Source organism: Naegleria lovaniensis, assembly GCF_003324165.1.
Source record: "Naegleria lovaniensis strain ATCC 30569 chromosome Unknown tig022, whole genome shotgun sequence".
Classification (NCBI taxonomy): Eukaryota; Heterolobosea; class Eutetramitea; order Acrasida; family Naegleriidae; genus Naegleria; species Naegleria lovaniensis.
The window spans coordinates 503,401-522,584 of NW_025407844.1; the positions used below are offsets into that span (position 1 = coordinate 503,401).

General features: G+C 37.3%; 10 protein-coding genes across 10 annotated transcripts; 3 read left to right on the plus strand and 7 right to left on the minus strand.

The window, feature by feature from the left end:
• Positions 1–308: 308 nt before the first annotated feature.
• Positions 309–632, minus strand: C9374_004963 (uncharacterized protein; the record flags this gene model as incomplete). The annotated part of the gene is made up of 1 exon (XM_044694660.1): positions 309–632. One exon carries the CDS (start codon positions 630–632, stop codon positions 309–311), a length of 324 nt encoding a protein of 107 aa, XP_044548675.1.
• Positions 633–945: 313 nt separating this feature from the next.
• C9374_004964 (uncharacterized protein) lies at positions 946–2,032 on the plus strand (the record flags this gene model as incomplete). Its single annotated transcript, XM_044694661.1, has 2 exons — positions 946–1,804; positions 1,887–2,032. The coding sequence occupies 2 exons, from the start codon at positions 946–948 to the stop codon at positions 2,030–2,032; spliced, it is 1,005 nt and encodes a 334-aa protein (XP_044548676.1).
• Positions 2,033–2,130: 98 nt separating this feature from the next.
• On the minus strand, positions 2,131–3,678 carry C9374_004965 (uncharacterized protein; the record flags this gene model as incomplete). The annotated part of the gene is made up of 1 exon (XM_044694662.1): positions 2,131–3,678. One exon carries the CDS (start codon positions 3,676–3,678, stop codon positions 2,131–2,133), a length of 1,548 nt encoding a protein of 515 aa, XP_044548677.1.
• A 2,501-nt stretch (positions 3,679–6,179) lies between these two features.
• Positions 6,180–9,810, minus strand: C9374_004966 (uncharacterized protein; the record flags this gene model as incomplete). The annotated part of the gene is made up of 5 exons (XM_044694663.1): positions 6,180–7,857; positions 7,945–8,121; positions 8,170–8,209; positions 8,310–9,104; positions 9,330–9,810. The coding sequence occupies 5 exons, from the start codon at positions 9,808–9,810 to the stop codon at positions 6,180–6,182; spliced, it is 3,171 nt and encodes a 1,056-aa protein (XP_044548678.1).
• Positions 9,811–10,073: 263 nt separating this feature from the next.
• On the minus strand, positions 10,074–10,914 carry C9374_004967 (uncharacterized protein; the record flags this gene model as incomplete). Its single annotated transcript, XM_044694664.1, has 3 exons — positions 10,074–10,516; positions 10,679–10,752; positions 10,865–10,914. 3 exons carry the CDS (start codon positions 10,912–10,914, stop codon positions 10,074–10,076), a joined length of 567 nt encoding a protein of 188 aa, XP_044548679.1.
• A 45-nt stretch (positions 10,915–10,959) lies between these two features.
• Positions 10,960–11,856, minus strand: C9374_004968 (uncharacterized protein; the record flags this gene model as incomplete). Its single annotated transcript, XM_044694665.1, has 1 exon — positions 10,960–11,856. The coding sequence occupies one exon, from the start codon at positions 11,854–11,856 to the stop codon at positions 10,960–10,962; it is 897 nt and encodes a 298-aa protein (XP_044548680.1).
• A 190-nt stretch (positions 11,857–12,046) lies between these two features.
• Positions 12,047–13,672, plus strand: C9374_004969 (uncharacterized protein; the record flags this gene model as incomplete). The annotated part of the gene is made up of 3 exons (XM_044694666.1): positions 12,047–12,426; positions 12,516–12,618; positions 12,662–13,672. The coding sequence occupies 3 exons, from the start codon at positions 12,047–12,049 to the stop codon at positions 13,670–13,672; spliced, it is 1,494 nt and encodes a 497-aa protein (XP_044548681.1).
• A 24-nt stretch (positions 13,673–13,696) lies between these two features.
• C9374_004970 (uncharacterized protein) lies at positions 13,697–16,072 on the minus strand (the record flags this gene model as incomplete). The annotated part of the gene is made up of 5 exons (XM_044694668.1): positions 13,697–14,810; positions 14,858–15,381; positions 15,429–15,576; positions 15,632–15,800; positions 15,877–16,072. 5 exons carry the CDS (start codon positions 16,070–16,072, stop codon positions 13,697–13,699), a joined length of 2,151 nt encoding a protein of 716 aa, XP_044548682.1.
• Positions 16,073–16,463: 391 nt separating this feature from the next.
• C9374_004971 (uncharacterized protein) lies at positions 16,464–17,618 on the plus strand (the record flags this gene model as incomplete). Its single annotated transcript, XM_044694669.1, has 2 exons — positions 16,464–17,298; positions 17,362–17,618. 2 exons carry the CDS (start codon positions 16,464–16,466, stop codon positions 17,616–17,618), a joined length of 1,092 nt encoding a protein of 363 aa, XP_044548683.1.
• Positions 17,619–17,882: 264 nt separating this feature from the next.
• Positions 17,883–18,386, minus strand: C9374_004972 (uncharacterized protein; the record flags this gene model as incomplete). Its single annotated transcript, XM_044694670.1, has 1 exon — positions 17,883–18,386. The coding sequence occupies one exon, from the start codon at positions 18,384–18,386 to the stop codon at positions 17,883–17,885; it is 504 nt and encodes a 167-aa protein (XP_044548684.1).
• Positions 18,387–19,184: the final 798 nt, after the last annotated feature.

The following is a 19,184-nucleotide window of genomic DNA, read 5'->3' on the forward strand; positions in this document are numbered from 1 at the left end:
TGGGTGATGATCGAAAGAGAAAGCAGCATGTACAAGGTTTTCAAGATGACGGATAACACGACGTTGAGGCCAACACGTGGTTGTTTTCGTGTTCAAAAGAGCATGTTTTTGAACCATCATTGATGATGTACACGTTCATTCAATAATCGAGATGGCTTTGGAGATTAACACGGATGATCGACTAGGAAACAAGCTACGAATTTTATATTCATTAATATTAAATTTATGTATGTACACAGATTACCCGATCAATACTAGCTTGATGATAAAATTCCAAATATTGTATTAAATTAATTTAATCAGTACATTTACTTCTTTTCCAAAGCCTTCGACAACATGGACTTGAGTTCGGCAACTTGTTCTTTCAATTGTGTGATTTCATCAACATTCTGCTTGTTGTGTTTGGCAATTTCTTCCCTCACTTCCTTCTTGACTTCCTCAGTTTTAACTTCCATCTTCTTGCCTTGTTGAGCAGCCCACTTCATTAACAATTCATAATCATGCTTGGCAGCATACTTCTCTTCCTCTGATGATTCCTTGTCTTGATTGGCTGTTTGTCCTCTGAGGATTGGAGTAGCGTAGAACTTTCCTCTGGCAAAAAGGACTGAAGCACCTCGTCTGATGAGAGACATTTTTTGTTGTAATTTGTTGTTATTAATACTCTCAGAGATTTTGGCCAAAATTGTTCTTGATTTATTGAAGTTTAATTCAAGAATGAATCAACATTGAAAGAGATTGAGGAATTCCAAGATTGGAGTGTGGTTGATCATGTGGAACTCGAGGTATCCTCTCGGAAAAATCAATGAAACGATTTAGATTTTTTACAATCAAGTGGAATGAGAACGTTACCAACGAGAAATCCAAACAACATTCAACTCATCAATTTGATGATGAACTCGGATCATATATTTTCTTCTTTTAAATATCATCATCATCATAAAAAAAATGTCTGGCTTTTCCAACCTTCCGTCCGTCTTTGCAATTAGAAGAGTCATTTATGGTTTCATTGATCTAGTTTATGAGAAGAATGGAAAAACTGGAGAACATTTAATCACTCCGCCACTCACAAGTTCTCAACAATGTGTGGTCTACAATAATAGAATGTACATTTTCGGAGGACGAAGCGACTCTGATCAAGTATTTATGTACGATATGCTTGATAATTTGCTCTTCCGACTAAATGTTGTGGGGACACCTCCTAAGATTAGATTATATCACAACATGAGCTTGGACAAGAGTAGAAAATGCTTTTATTTATTCGGAGGAGTTTCTACTAAGAATTCTTCTACGTATTACGGAGATCTTTTTAAATTTGATCTAGAAAGATATGCTTGGTCAGAAATTACTCCTACTATCCAAAGAGATGAGTCCATTCAACATGAATGGCTGTCAAGTCGATTTCCTGAAAATTACAACTATGTTTCTTCGATAGACAGTAGATCTGGTCACGTTGGTGTATATAGAGATCGTGAAGATTGTCTTGTTATTTTTGCTGGCCTCAAGAATGGCCAGAAAACAAGCGATATTAATGTTTTTTCATTCACAGAACAGAGTTGGTATTTGTACAAACCATACAACGATTCAATTGTGTCGCCAAGATCATATTGTAATGGTCAATACTGCCCTGGTACAGACGAATTAGTAGTTTTTGGAGGAGATACTCCAGCCTCTCTCACTGGCGACACGTTTATATTGAATTTTACCACTCATTTATGGACTAAATTACTTGTCCAGGATCCAAATGATACTCTGCACACATTCCCAAAGGTATTCGGTCATACCTCTATTTTATTGGACATCAAAGGTCCTCCCTTCTTCTTGATTGCATATGGAGGCACTTCTACTTCAGCTTTAAACCATTGCTATTTATTTGATATTACAAACAGAGCTTGGACATGTCTTAATAGAACTGGAATTGAATTTCCAAAGCTCAATTGTTGCTGCTTGGGATTTTCTGGAAACTCACTATTTTTATATGGAGGAAGAAACGAACACAATCAAAAATCTAACCAACTTTATTCCATGGGATTAATTATTCCTGGCAACATCTTGAGAATTTTCCCAAGACTCAGCTTCTTTTTGCAGAGAGATTATGAACCATTAAGTGATATTACTGTTGCATTCGATGGATTATATTAAAATCTCGTGGAGACATTCTTTTACATCGACAATAAATTTTTCTTCAGAGTATTTGTTTGAGCTTTCTCTAGCCTTTTCTTGCATCAACTCCATTTCTGGAGTGTCATACTTGGAGAGAATTTCGTAAATGCTTTTGGCATATTCTTCTTCTGTTTCAGCCAAAAAGCCTGTCTCTCCAGGAGTGATAATGTCTGATTTTGGACCACCACTGTTGTGGGACAGTGGTATTAAACCTGCTGCCATGTATTCAACCACACAAATTCCGAAATGTTCATTCCACATTGAATGGATGCCGATCATGGACTCTCCAAGCTTTTGTAAGAGCACTGAAAATGGAGCATTTGTAATGATTTCGAATTGTGACTGTGGAATTTCAAGCTCAGCGGCCAATTTGTTCAAATAGTCTACACGTTGTTGATCCTCAGCATTTCTACAACCTCCCAATAATATTAATTTCACATCAGATTTCTTAAAACGAGAATCGTTAGAAAATTCATATTCTTTCTGCTTGAGGAATCTAGAAAAGGCTTTGACTTGTAAGGCATGATCTTTCTCTGGCCTGAATTGCCCTACAGAAAGAATATTAGGTAATCTTGATTCATGACTGAGTGGAAGTGTTGTCAAATGGTCCACATTCACTGGTGGATACACAATTTGAATATTCAAACGAGTTTTTGTCTTTCTCTGTCGTAAATGCCATAATGATTTGATGTGGTTGTAGGTCCATGTTGAATTAACCATTACCATGTCACAAAAATATCCAGCACAAAATCCATACAGCATGGAGAAGAGCTTGTAATAGGTTAGCTTTAAATTGGTTTTTAAATCACTGTTCGATACGCTTGTATCATTGTTGTAAGCTGTTACTCGTTTAACAACTCGATCGAGCATGTCTGTACTAATTGTAGGATAGTGGGTATAGGAGCCAACTCGACATCCTGCTAATTTTGCAACGAAATATGTAAATGGCAAGCCGTGTGTATCAATATAAACATCAGGTGTAAAGAAGTTAACTGCTTCCCATCCAAGTAACACGCTTGCTATACTCTGTACCAAAAGAGTAAAACTTGTTTTAGAAGCTTCTTCCAGAATATCTCTATTATACAAGAACACAACTTTCACAGGTTTGTCCAAAGTAATGTTGAATATTTTCTTGACCTTTTCAGCTAGAATTTGTTCATATTCACGTTCTGTAATATTTTGATTTCCTTCCGATGGCACCCCGGTATAAAGCACCACGGTTACATCATCTCTCATTTGTTGCAGGGCTTTAATAATCCACCACAATACTCGTTCTCCTCCAGCACATCCCTCACTATACGGGTGCATAAATCCAACCACAATTTGATCGTTGGAAATTCCATTCCGAGTTCTGCTCGTCTTTCGTTGTTGAGGAAAATAAAACATTCTCAAATAAATAAATAAAAATGTAGTTCCGATCACCGTTGTCCATGTATAATACCACATCCAATGAAAGAGAGAAGAACGAACGATAAAATCGGGAAGAAGTCCCGAAAAGAAATATTCGGGTGAGAACATTTTTTTTGTGGTAAGAATCAATTTAGAGCCAACTCATGAAGAAAAGAACACGTGTGCAGCATGATGAAACACGTGGAAGTGATTAACTATCACCCTGTTTAATTTCTAAAATTGAAATGTTAGAATATTGGTTGTTTTAAAAAGGATTTGCTACTCGCCTTCTGTCGTTCAAGTTAAATGGCAGTGTTTCGTGACCCACTGGCTGCAAAGTTGAGGGTGAAAATTTGAACATCCCATTTCACATTGCATCTGGAGCAGACATTGTGGTAAGTTAGTAAGTGGTAAGTTTCTTGTAACCAAAACATGAACACGATCGATGACTCGTCATTCCTTTTAAGCACGCAAAAACTTGTATGATTCTCGAGGCAAGTAGTGTAATTCTAACACCGCGACCTGCTCATCTTCAGAAGCGACTGGTGGCGTAAATCCACCCTTGCCTTTTTGATTTGTTTTTCATCTGTAAATCTTTCCAAAACGTACCTATGGTAAAAAGGCTACAGCACTGCAGGTTCCCAAGTTGTCTCCAACCTCAGTACTGATGCAGCTCGACGATGCTTAACTTCTTAAATCGGACGGGATGAGGTGCATTAATCGTGATATGGCCGTAGCCAATTCATAATAGCACTTCGTTTATTTAATCCTGTTGTATGGAACGGTGAGAGTACATGACCGAAAAATCTTTTGGAATCTTGATCAAAAGGGATGTTCTATGACGATTTGTTAATAATTGACGTTTTCAACCACAGAGTTGAAACTTACACATTGAAATTCTGTCCTAGGTATTCTTAAACCACAAAAGTCGTCGAATAGATCGTTAATTTCAAACGCAATAAAAGAACATCCACTCTACATTCTCAAGAGCTTTTGAACCAGAATATCAAGAATCATCCACTTGACCTCTTTGTCCAAAAGTTGTTGCGGGAGAGTCGTCATATACCTGACTGGCCTCCCGTCCTATCCATAAAGAGAAACGTCTTAAGTTCCATATGACCTTGTTCGTCATTCGTTCTAAATTGAAATCTGGATGTTAAACGGCAACTTTTTCAAAAACAGAGCTTTAGCTCCTTAGAATGGATCAATTGAATCGGATAGGTTTTTGAAAAATGTAAAGGCGGTTTAGCACAGGGGCAGTGCATCAGTCTTGTAAACTGAGGGTCCAGGGTTCGATTCCCTGAATCGCCTTCCGATTTTTTGTGCAATCTGTTATCAGCTCTAACTTTTTGACGGACTTGCTCCTTCGCTACCAATTTGATTGAATGAGAGATGAATTTGAATTGCATTAATCGTGATGTAATTTCGAAGATCATTGATGAATATGTTGATTCAGCAAACTCACGAGCGTGTAATTCGTTTAATTATCTCCTGAAACTGCAAAGGTTGTTAACTCTTGAAGTAAGAGAAGCGATTACAGAAAGGCTGGAAAAAACTATCTCCACAAGTGATTCATCTAATTGTTATACTGTATTCAATAAATCAGAAATCGATTAAAGGAACAGGACCTCAGTTTCTCTAACATGCAAGGTTCAAAATCAAAGCTTTTTTTAAAATACAAAAAAAAATGTCCCATTCTCACCAAGCTTGTTCATCTACAACAACAAACAAACAACATACGAAAGGAGCCAACAAACGTACATTGGAAGAGTTAAACCAAAATAACAACCAAAACTGTGAAACCAAAAGCAATGAAAAAATTTTCATGTCCTCTCCTAAAGTAAGAGCCGCAATATTTGAAAGGCTTAAAAAGACTATAATCGATACACATGGCCCCATAAATCCTGAGATTGGTCTATCGCAAGGTGAGATTGATGCCATAAGAAACGCAGTCAGACAGGTGAAAAAAGAGTTTTCACGTTCCAGCTTTTACTAAAACAAGCCTTCAAAACCTTTTACTATCCAAACATATGTTTCGATTGTTGTCCATTATTGAGTTTTGGAAGAGAGAGAAACTTTTTACGCAAATATCAAATAAACAGTTAGCCTTTCAAAACTGAATGAGAGGACCACATGTTTTTCTTTTTTGCTCGGATCCAAAACACCGAGCTTTATTTAGACACCAGTCTAATGAAACAGGAAGCGAGTTGGTGTGGATAGAGCTCAACGAGCTTTTTGATTGCTGCATTAAGCCACGTTGTCGCAAGATTAGGAGTTCTTATAAAGTGTTTGATTTCACCCTGAGCCATTACAGCCTTCCTTCAACAAAGCCTATCCAAAAATTTGAAGCTGCTAACAGGTGCATAAAAAATCGGAAGGCGATTCAGGGAATCGAACCCTGGACCCTCAGTTTACAAGACTGATGCACTGCCCCTGTGCTAAACCGCCGTATGCTTATTGATTCCTAAAAATAAAGTTATTTGTTGATTATTGCCAATTGGTATTCCTTTTCCTTTCAGAGCATCTCAATGTTAACGCACGATGTTCTCCTTCATTCACGAGCACTCTCAAACCTAATTTACTAGAATCACATGTGATTCAACAACATGTTGTACCCCTCTCCGCCACACTCACAACAATTGTGTAATCTTTTTACATAAATTTGCTCGCATGGTGGAAGATCGTCGAGTCACTAACAAATTCTGTTCATAACTCAAATCCAATGGATAACATGATTTAAATTCACATTGAGGTCCATAAAATGCACCAACCTGTCCAAAGGTACAAACACATGTGTCATTGGCAATGCACGAACCACGTCCATTGCACACATCGGGTCGTGTCGAAACCTTTCCATAACACACGGGCAAGGCAATGGAACAATTCGCTCCTGTATAACCTTCCTTACATTGACACGTATCAGGAAAGGTACAATTTCCAACTCCATTACAAACCATACTCGTTTCATTGTGTAAAATTCCAAAACATGAAAATGTTTCACATTGTGCTCCTGTAATTCCCGTATGTTTACAACGACACTGATCTGGAGCTATACAAAAACCCATGCCACTACAAACAGAATCATGAGTAGCATTGATATTGAAACATTTCCATTCGAGAGCCATCACAGCCAATCCATGTCGATATCCAGTCGCTATGGCATACGGTAACAGAGTTTCACCTTTTTCATTCATTTGTGTGTCTTTGGAAATGGTGAGTACAGGAGTGGAGGGAACTGAGAGGAGTCCCATTTGAGGTGAAAGTTGAAAGTATCGATTTTGACCTCGACCATACACATTACCCTTATGTGTTAAAAAGTGAGCATCATAATCCCAAATAAATTCATTTCCATATACGGAAACATCCACCACCCGTTCATTATTAGGAATGGAAAACAGAGTGGCCACTCCCGAACGAAAGACATAGGCAAATCCATCTCGTGTCAAGAAAATTGGATAATCATAACATACAGCTTTCCAAACTTGTTTGGTCGAGAGAATGGGATCCCTTCCACTCACTTCAATAAATTCAAAATATTTGGGTTGAAGAGTGAAATTGGAACTCAGTGAGCCACCACTATTCGATCCAGTACCATAGACCTTTCCCAATGCTGTAATGATGAGAGTACTTTCTCGACACGCACAAATGTCGACAATTTTATCCATTCCTCCACTACTGGCATTTCCACTTTTTAATTCCACAATAGAAGTATTAAGAGCTGTTAAGGTCAACACTGGACTCGCCAAGGATTCAAGTTGACCATTCGTATTCGTTCCCAATCCTAATAAAGTTCCATTCGATAAGAGAAAGAGTGAAAATTTATCACCCACAGCCACTCGAGTGGCATTCATATTGGGATCACTGGCATAGTTGGCAAACAAATTGAAAGGAGGTCGAGGATCGACTGAACCTGAACCAAGTTGTCGATAGACATTGGAACCCCAACCAATGGGTTTTCCATTTTGGGTGAGAGCAATGGCATGAAGGGTCATGTAACTCAAATCGACAAGATTTTCATTCACCACTGCTCGAAGGAAGGAAGCAAGATTGTTCGAAGGTTTCTGAACAGGATTCGGTCCAAAAATGTGTAAATTATTGGGACAGACACCAAAGTTGTAGATTTCGGAGGAGTTGAAGGGTTTTGTGGCAAGAACGAAATTACATTGTTGACCACTTTTCACAATGATTTTAGAGTATTCTGGTTGTTGTGGATCCATTTGACCTTCCGGGTAAAAAGGTCGATAGGGAATGGGTGAAGATTGTGTCATGGCTTGTGCATTTTGAATATAAAGTATATCATCCAAACAGCTGAGAAATGATCAGATCCATCAATCATTGATCATTGAATACATTTATAATTGTTGTAAAAAGGGACAGTATAATTTCATGACTTACCTTTTGCCTTCATAATTTTCACCCCATGTGTACACTTGATTATCGACTTGAATGGCCATTCCACCCCGATAGAAGAGTTTCAACCTTTTCACTAAATTTGGAGTTGAAACTTGAGCAATGACACCTGGAGAATTATGACCACGGTCTGGAATATCTCCAAAACTCCATACATAATCACTGTATCATCATTGTTGTTGTTATCGATAGGAATACTATTGAACCTACCCAATCAAGCAAGCAGTTGCTAGTCTAGACACATAACATTCTGATGATTAAGGAAGTCACGATTGAAATGAATTTTTCAAACATAAAAAAATAAATTTCACGCAAGTTTCGAAACACAACACCATGGATGCATCACCTACCTTTCACAATAAAATTGGTACTTTCTCCAACAGCATCCACAAAATCTTGAGTCGAATTGAGTGGAGAAATTTGAGTTCCAAGTCCACGAGCGGTCTGAAAATTATCATCCAGTCCCCATGTGAAAATTTGTCCACGTTCACTCCAAGCAACGGCATGAGCATGCACGACATTGACTTTCACAAATGGTCCCGTATTGTCATAATCGAATGAAACTAATTGAGCATCTCCACATTGAGCATGTGAAGTATCAGAAATTCCAAGTCCAAGTCCTCCACGTGAATTACTTCCCCATGTGAAGACATGTCCTGTCGTGTTGATGGCTGCAGCAACACTGCTCTCATCGATATCATAATGTCCAACTGAAATGTACTTGATATTTCGTAAGGAGGGAATAATTGCAGGAGTCGTGTCGACTTGAATGGATGGAGATCGTCCTCGAATGCAAGTGTTATTTCCTCCCCATGAGAACACAAAACCTTCAGACGTCAAGGCAAATAAAGTCTCTTCTTGAGAGTGAAAAACACCTGTAAGAGTAACTTGTACCACCGTGACTGGAATGTTTTGAAGAGTGTCTGGATGAATCATGCTCGATGGGAGTGCAATTTTTGTAAAGATTCCACCCTTATAATAATATACTTCATTGGTATTGGTTAGAATTAAACATTTGAACCAACATGCAATTTGAGTGATTTGTTTGTTAAATAATGGAGTGGTTGCAAGTAGTGCTTCTGAGCGAAAGAAACCCATGGGAACCACAGGTGAAATGGCTACAGGTGGAGCAGAATTTCCATATCCTAAATCAAGTTTCAATGAAAAGTTATCAATACGAAAAGAAATGATTGCAAACAAATGTGAGGGCAAGTCAATGATTCATTTCAATACGCCAAAATGATTGAGGACAAGTAGATATAAGATTCAAAATTTCACAAAGGAATAGGTTCGGTCATCATATGAATCAGTATTTCACACGCATTCAATAGACTCGCACACTCGCACTCATACACATTGAAAACACCTACCAATAAAGTTATTACCATTATCTCCACATGCCATGATGGTTGTATTCAACACAATTCCAGAAGAAGCATTGGAATATTTCACAAGCAACCAATTAAAGCTTTTTCCATTGGCAATCGTCACCAAGTCCGATGAAATTTCTGATTGTCCATACGTTGGGTTCCATGCATAAGTGTTTGTGAAAAAAGCAGCTGATAATTTGGAATTGTTCAGAGGGATGTTGGAAGATTGAATATAGGTATTTCCTGTGGCCCAATTTTCATTACTGCCCCATACATAGACATCGGTTGAATTGTACCAATTTGTGTTTGGAAGTGGTTGTGAATGAACCACAAGGTGTGGCAGGAAAGTTGGATCCGGAGAGGAGATTGGCCAATTGTTGAATCCTAGAAGTGTTGTCGACAACAACCACACCCATAGCAGCCACAGCGAGATTGTGGGCAAGGATGAACTCGACAGTCTACCAATGGAATTTGATGTCATGATCTTGCGAATTTGCGATGGTATTGACCTTTCTTTTTTTTAAAATGTAAGCGATCAGTGAAAGCGCTTTTACTGTCTGCAACATGACATATTCAGTGAAAAGTGATTCGTCCGTGTGTGTGTACTGTAGTCAAGCTCCAACAATTCACCAAAACAAACAACAGCAAAATTTGTGGAACCTCCTTGTGGTGATGAGGTCAGGTCGAACCAAAAGTGACCTTTTTCACTCTGCTCTTAACAACATTCCAATTTTTTCACAAACATTACAACACTAAACGGTATGCTTCTTGGTTGGCTCTTTCCAAAACAAACGATGCAGAGTATCCAGCAGCTCTTTCAAACCTTCGTTGATCTTCCTTTGAAAGCTTGGAATAAGGCTCAGCGGTTTGAATAATCATCTTTGGTGCAGGTTGTCGTTTCTGTAATTGGCTTGGGAAAATACCCATAAAACTGGTAGAGGCTGCTTTTTCTTCTTGTTTTTCCTGCATAGTAATTTCTTGTAAATGTTTGTGTACTGCTTCTTTTTCTTTTCTTTCTTCCGCTTCCATTAACTTTCGTTCTTCTTCAAGTTTCTTTTGTTTGTATTCATTTTCTTGTAAGGCTCTATTCTTTGCAATGAGATTTTTGTTCACTTGTTTGAATTCATCAATTTCTCGTTGTCGCTTGAGTTTTACTTCATTGTCGTTGGAATAGGCCAAATCAAATACTAGTAATTTGGATTGTAGGAATTACATAACATGGGAATTCAACGGAAAATCACATATGAATCATAGAATTGTAATGTTCATGTCAATTGGTTTCGGAATTACGGTGATCATACGGTAAAATTGTATGTATCGTACTAATAAATTATAATTTTAGTACATACTAATATCCTCTACTTTTTCCAAATAATCATTATATTCTCGTAGTGTTGCAAAATTTTCTCTTCTCAAATTAAATCTGTAAATATCATTCCCAAGTGTAAAGTAATCATTGATGTGAATATTAATGATATGAACAATTCCGAAAGTTCATGATGTGAGAAACGTTTTGAAAAGAACACAACACCTACACTCGGAGCACATCTTTGCGAACACGGACTTCTCTATCAAGTTCAGACATTTTTTTTGATATTGAAAATCTTTTTATTCGCTTTCCTAGCAAACGTTATTGGTCTTCCTCGTCTGAACCAAAATCTTCTTCACCAAGCATTGCCATGAGCTTGAGAGCAGTCATTTCCGCCCTCTTTTTTCGTTCTTCATGTGGAATGTTGGCTCCTTCTTTCCTCAAGAAGAGCATTTCTGTCATGAGTTGATCCAAGACTTTCATTTCCTTTTCTTCATCTTCTAAGATTTCCTCTTCTTCCAAAAGCTCTTCCGTTGTTTTTGCTTGTGGCTTTTCCTTCTTTTCATCCTTCTTGACATCAGAAGCAGCTATTGGCTCTTCCTTAGATTCTGAAATATTTTGAGGCATGGACTTTGATAAAGTTTTTGGATTGTGACGAACCATATCAGGCCACATGGTACATTCCAAAGCCTCCATCAATCTTTCCACTCCTCTTTTATCGTCAATAATTGATGCAGATTCTTCTTCCTCCTGTTCCTCCTTTTTGTAATTCTTTACAATCAATTCAAAATTATTTTCAACACACCAATGTCGAGATTCATCTTTCACCTTATCATGTGGCTCGTCAATATAATAAATAAAGCCAGATTCAATTTCATTCTTATATTTCAAAATATTTTCCAAGACTAAATCCGATTGATAATCAGGAATACCAATGATCACTTGCACACTCTTATTTACCCAATCAAATGGACAAATTGAATGTTGTGCCACATCCCAGAAATGAAGACAAATATTTGTACTGTAATATTTCGTGTTTAACGGCATGGTTACATGTTCCGATTCCAAATCATGCTCCTTGTTATAATTTTCAATGCCCAACACATTCATCATTTCATCCCGATAATTTTTTCCCTTCTCTTTCAACTCGGGTAAAGCATGCACCACGAGAATGTGATTATTATTTCCGGAAATCACCGAAGCGGATGAAGCCAACATTTTTCTTTTTTTTTGATGATGTCATCGATGAGATCTTTTTACATTTGGAATTTTGGATGATGTTGAATCAACGTAAGAGAGGGATCATTTGTAAATATATTATATCGCGAAGAACCTCTAGGTCATGCGATAGAGACTTTATATCTTGTTTTAAATAATTGAAAAAGAAAATACAAATTTCACAAAAAAAATGAATATTCTCATGATGAGCGCATCCTCTCGGGAAAAACTGAAAGGAGCTTATCCCGAAGAATTGGAAGAAGGTTTTCATTTAAATAGAGAAACAACGGGAACAGTGATCAAGTTTAATCATCTAGGAAATATCTTTGCTGTTGGATGTTTTGATGGAACCTTGTCTATTTATGATTCCGATACGCTTTCTCAAATTTCTCAATTTAGAGTTGCGAAAACGATGGTATCGAACATTGAATGGTACATAGATTATACATTTATTATGTGCTCTGAACGTGATGCTATTACAATATGGAACGTCATTGAAAAGGAGTGTATTAAACGATTTCCATTTCCCGGACACGTGATCACAAGAGCCTATATTTGCCCAGCCGACCAGTATGTATTTTGTCATGCACATCATAATTCATGATTAATTGTCTATTATTGAAATGCGTCATGATGAAATAATTTTTTTCAATTCACAGAAATTTAATATTGATCTGCACAGACGTTTCTCCTCCACTGTTGCTAAACACTGAAACTGAGGAACGACGATATCTTCCTATCAAGCTCTATGAGTACAAAAACGTAAGTAGGAGAGAAATGTCACAACTCTTTAACTCTCTTGTAGAAATCAAGGCAAAAAGATTTGGTTGGTGGCCCATTTTCTCCGGACGGAAAGTACATATTTATTGGCAACACTATGGGCCAAATTGTAGCGATTAATACTCACTCTCTAAAAGTAGTGCCACACAATGGTGGCGAACCCTTCCATATTTCTGGAGAAGCCAATGTCGACTTGAGTCAAAGAATCATTCAAAATCGAGGTTACTTTATCACACAAATAGCTTTTTCAAAAAAAGGAAAATATATTGCTGTAAATACGCAAACAACCATTTACGTTTTTCTAGTGACCATTAATGTCAAAAAGAATTCTGAATACGTAGAATATGCTAAAATTTTTGAACTTCCTAGCATTCACAACGAACCATTTTACCTATTAAGCTTTATTGGAACCAGCACGGGAGGTGCTTCTGAAGACTCTGACTATTTAATCGCAACAAAAGAACATAATATTCACATCTACGACTATATAAGTGGAGATTTAATGAAAATTCTAGATTGTCCCCTAAATGAGCGTGTGATATCCCTTGAATGTCATCCTCAAACATTTAAGTATATACGACCATTGATTGTTACAGGAACAACAGGTGGAAACATTCTTTTTTGGACCAAGACAATTGTAGAAAATTGGAGCGCGTTTTCTCCAGAATTTGATGAGCTTGAGTGTAATGAGTTGTATATTGAAAGAGAGAATGAGTACGATGAAGATTGTGACGCTAATGTGGACAATAAGCCGTTAAAATTGTTAATATCAGATGTAAATGATCCAAACATAATTATTGATATTTTTGAAAGGCCAAGTGACATGCCTATTAATGAATACGAACAAGAGGCTATTTATATTCCAACAGCGCCTCTGCGAGATGGAGAAGAAGATGATAATTACTTTGACCATCCTCAAGAGCATGAAGAAAAGCCTCAAAGAAAAAAGCCAAAACGGCGTCATCCACCTAAGAAGAAACGAGCATCTTACTCGTCGGACGATGATGATGACGATGACGAAGATTATTTCGACTAGGAGAAAATCCAATATATTCTGATTTTATTGGTTATTTAGCTTTTTCTTGAGTTGCTCATTTTCATTCAAAAGCTCTTGCACCTTGGATTCCAATGCTGCGTTTTCTTGCTGAAGCAGATTGATATCGGAAGCCATTTCTATTAATCGATCGCTCAAATCCTTTTTTCGTATTGAGGTCAGGCAAATATTTTGCAATTTTCGTTCAATATTGGAGGCGTTGCTTAAATGGTTAGTATTGATTAGTATTTCTAAGGCATTTTCTTCGTTCACGTTAGATATCAAAACCCGTAATACTTCTTGATAAAGTTGTCTCATGCAATAAAAGTTTGCCATAATTAACAATAGCATTAACTCTCGAATGCTCAGATCCTTGTTCTCTGTAATTTGCATACCATATATATGTTCAATAAGAAGGTTCATTTGCTTTGGGGAATCCACTTGGTCCATAACAACTTCATTATTATGTTTTTCCTTGAATCCGTGTGTAAGCATGGATCTGAAAAAGTCACTTCGCGCAATTAACAAGGCCTTGTCACAGTAAAATGGTTGAGAGCAATGTGGAATTGTAATTTTAAAATCTCCTTGAGAACTTCCACTTTTCATTTCTTGCAATCGATTTCCTAAATGAATTTGAAGATATTCTGATGGATGTAAATCTAATGTTAGATCTTCAATTAAATTTCGATAATTGGGATCACATCTAGAGCATGCTTCTTCAATGGTTTGCTTCTCCAACGAGGAAGACTGAATTCGAAACATACACCAACGGAGTAATGATCTAACCTGGTATGCATTCGCAAAGCCCATCAGCTCTAAAATTTCGTTATCTGTAGTATCTGGCTCGATACCATATAGAAATGAGAGTACTTTGCTAAGGTCAACTTGAAAATTAATTGATAGTGTCACAATTTTTGTCTCTGAGTCCGGAACCAACGAGAAAACGTCTAAAGCTGAACATTGTGAGAGTATGACCCTATGAGCAGCAAATGACTTTTTTGGAGTTTTTAAAATCATGTCAAAATATCGATTTTCTAGTTGATAGCTCCTTCCTAGCTCAAAAAATGGAATATTTTGGGTTATATCATTCACAATAGGTATTGATGTTAGTTGAGGAGGCGCATCAAATTGAATTTGATAGCTTGTTAAATAGTTGTTAGAATTTTTGAATATTTTCAATGTACATACAAATCATTGGTTCTTTTTCCTTCAGCTGAATATCCACCAAACATGTAAAGCGACGCATTTCTAGTATTATACACCATTCCTAATCGTGAAAGTTTAGGAACTGTGAAATTTTCTGGTACTGGTAGATACATCCACTTTAACGACAAGAAGTTGAAGACCCAAAGCTCGTCTACACATTTTTGTTGGGAGTCTTCGCCTCCAAACATGATCATTTTATCCTCATTAATCATGGTCGAGCATGAACAGAGAACCTTGGGTAATGTTTTTAAATTAACATTGTCAGAGGCCGTACTATCCGTACTTTCCATATCCAATTTGGACCATCTTTTCGTTTTAAAACTGTAAACAAATGTTTGACTTGTAGAGACATTTCCTTGAATTTTTCCACCTGTTATTATCATGCATTTATGTTTTGAACTGTATTGTGCAGTATGATAAGCTCTTCCACTTGGCATTTCGTTTTCACATGTAATTTTAGACCATGAGTTTGTATCAAAATTAAATTCAAACAGAGAGTCAATGTACTATTTGATCGTTGTTAATCGACAGGTAAGGTATATTATAAACGTACGTTTGTTCCGTCGTGGCCTCCAAATATGACCATGGAATTGGTATCTTTGCAAAATACAGCTGAATGTCCATCGGTTGCCTTTGGCATGTCAGGTACTTCTATTTTGTTCCACGTCTCTGTACGCAGATCAAATCCAAAAAAGTCATTTCTAAGAAATTTTTTGATCATAAAATTGCATTTCATCAAATAATTAGATTACCTACAATTTGGTTCCTCCCTCTTTTCTTCCTCCAAATAGTAATAATCTTTCATTCTTCTGATCCAAAACCATAGTATGAAAAATTCGCTTCAGAGGCTTTTTTCCTTTTGTCTCTATGGTGTACCATCTGTTCAAATCAATATCAAAGCAATACAGCTCATTATCATAAATTCCTAATGGATCATAATTTTCATTATATTAAAAGCATCCAAATAATTCGTAAACATGAAATACTTCTCACAAACTCACCCCTCTCAACAGCCCCTCCGAAAACATAAATCTTGTTATTGTAGTGTGTTACAGTATGGCTAAATCTTCCCTTTACAACATCTGAAGACGGCAGTAAGGCTATGTTTTTAATCTTGGGAAGTTGATCCAAAGAATCTACCAAGTAATCATCATCCCCCATTGTATGTCCATTGCTATTATTATTTTCAAAATTCATTATGGCTGTTGGCTCCGAGATCGCTCCAACAGTTAAATGTTCTACTGCCTAATGCAGATCACTCTGAATGAGAATTGTAAGAAAAATGCACTGGTATTGTTGTTGTTGTTATTCGCGGGATGAATGAAATTAACAAGCTGCTCTTCTGATGATGTGTTGGTCGATGAAGAGAGAATGAAATTTTTTTAGGAATGGATTTTAATTGAATTTTCTTCAGCAATGAATGAATCAATACTTTTATAAGAGTGGATGACTGTTTCATGTTATGGTTCATTGGCTGATATGGCCTTTGAGAATATGAATTGTGGTCCACAATTCTTGCCCCACTTCACCCGTCTCGATCGGTTAAACGAATTTGTTGAATTTTCAACACCCAAGCAAGTTTGAAAAAATGTCTGCACTGCCTCTTCCTTCATCATCCACTCCCGAACGACTTTCATCCACAACAACAACAACAACACCACTCTCAAAGATGGAACAAGAAAATAGAGATATCATGCACTCTATTTTTGAAATGAATCAAATTATGGTGAGAGCTATTCCTTCAATTTCCGAGTTGGTTGAAAATGAAAAGGAATCCATAAATTGTATCAAACCAGGATATGAGGAATTGGATGAGCCTAATCCGACCTATACCTGTAAAGATGACATCCAAAATTTTGAGTTGGTTGACTTGGTTGAGAAACAAGCCAAACGTTCGCTTGTGTATTTGTTTCTTCCCGATACAAGATGTAGAACATTGAGAGTTGAAGGAAATACAGTTACCTCCATGATTGACTTTGCAGCAAGTGAACAATTAGTGGACTCTGAAGGTAGACTCACAAAATACAAGCCTCTCTATGACAGGCTTGAACCATACATTACAGAAGCTTCCATTTATCATGGCATGGTTTTTGACCTTCATAGAGAAGATACCAATTATTTCAAGTCAAAAATTGAATTCATGGAAAAAGAGTTGGGCTATAAAGGAATTCAACAACCTTTTGTCACACAGAGCTCACAAGAGAATGTTTTTTGCGAGTCAGTTTCCAAGAATTATGTGGTGAAATTAGTTGAAACCAGACAAGAGCTAATTGAAGTCATTGATTGCATGCAAGAAACCTTTACCTCCTTCAAGTCAGGAGAACTTACAGCAAACGTGATGAATAATATTTACCCATTGAATTCAGATGAATTTGCTTGGATTTGTATTAAAGATGATGGAGAAGTAGCAACGACTGGACAAGGTATGTTTTTTCATTGTGTGGAATGAATTTGATTGCTAATTTCGTGTCACAACTCAACCTCAGTTTTCTTTGGGCCAACTACTTGCTACGGTTCAAATTTGTGCACCAAGCCAAAATTCAGAGGAAAGGGTTATGCCACTCTCATGATGGTTGCCATGATAGAATTAGCAAAAACAAGAAAACACAAGTACAACAGTTTTGTCATACAAGCTTCATTGGATGGGCTCTCCATCTACAGCAAGCTCGGTTTTGACTACAGGTACGATTTTGAAATTTTGGAACTAAATCCACAAGCCAAAGAAAGCGAAGAGCAAGAATAAAAACGTGATGATTCATCAGATCAGTGCAGCTCTGTTACGTACTCAATTGTTGATTGAGTCATCACCGTTGCCCAACAGTTGACATCCCAAAGCAAAAACTCACCAATTCTTTAAACAAAAGACAACAAGAACGTATGAAATTTTACTGTTTAAATATTTAGAGTTTTTGTTTTTATTGTCCTTGTGGACAGGCTATTATATACAGGAGGCAAACATCAAAAACGATCTGTCAAATCTAGGGTTGTGGTATTTGTTTAAATTAAATTAGTAAGCTTGAGATTGTTGTGGCTCAGAAGCAGCAGCTGGAGTTTCCTTAGCAGCTGATGAAGCAGCAGTCTTGGTTCCCTTTGTAGCTGGCTTGGTTGGAGCAGTACCAATGAGTGACTTGTGAATGTGTGGAATAACACCTCCTCCTGCAATAGTACCCTTAATCAATTTATCCAATTCTTCGTCACCTCTAATAGCCAATTGCAAGTGTCTGGGAGTAATACGCTTGACCTTCAAGTCCTTGGAAGCGTTACCAGCAAGTTCGAGAACTTCTGCACACAAGTATTCGAGAATGGCAGCAACATAGACAGATGATGTACCGGAAACTCTTGATCCAGAGTGAACACGTTGCTTCAAGTGACGATGAATACGACCAACTGGGAATTGCAAACCAGCCTTTGATGAACGAGAAATTGGTTTAGCCTTATCCTTTCTTGGACCTCCCTTCTTCTTTTCTTGGGTAGCCTTTGGTTGAGTTGCAGCTGCTGTTGTTTCAGTCATTTTGTTGTATTATTGATGATGAATTCCTAGAATTGTTTGTTGTTACTTTTTTTTTTGTGTGGCTTGATGGCAAGCCATTTTATCTATGACGCTGGAAGGAGCATGCTGCCGTTACACGTTGTAAAAAGTTGAGCGGATCGAAATTTTTTTCTGGCAAGATCATCGCCCTTGAGTTTTGTGATTGGATCCAAAAACGAAAAATAAAGCAACTTCAGAAGTCTTGCTGTCAGGAACCTTTACAGTTCAATCAAACGAGTGAATAATGGTGTCGTAAAATGACCGATCAAGGCAATGATAGCCGACCTTGGTCTGTGTGCAAGATCTGCACAGAAGATGTTTTCCTCCATCAATTTTCAAAGAAGAACGAAATCTATTATTAAAAAATATTTTGCAACTTGTTTCATCACAGCAGAGTTTTCTTCGGCCGAGCATAACGCGGCAACCATCATCATTCAACCCCAGTTCATCACGTATTTATTTCCAATTGTTGCTGTTGGGTGTTTGTAGGAAGGATAGGATTTTTGAAATTGAGAGCAACGACAACTTTTGCTGTGCTCGCTCTTCTCCTATTTCATATCACAAACACCAAGCCCGAAGAAGAATAACAGCAACATTATAAAGAGTGAGTACGGAATCTATACCAAGAGCCTCGGTTGGATCAAACTCTTCTTCTTGCCTATTCTCTCCTACTACCATCAACCAACAATTTCAGTAATTCAATCATCATCAAGGTTGTACTTACTGTTTGAGCGTGCTCCAGCCTTTGTATCACTCTTCCCTTTCCATTTCTCAATTTCA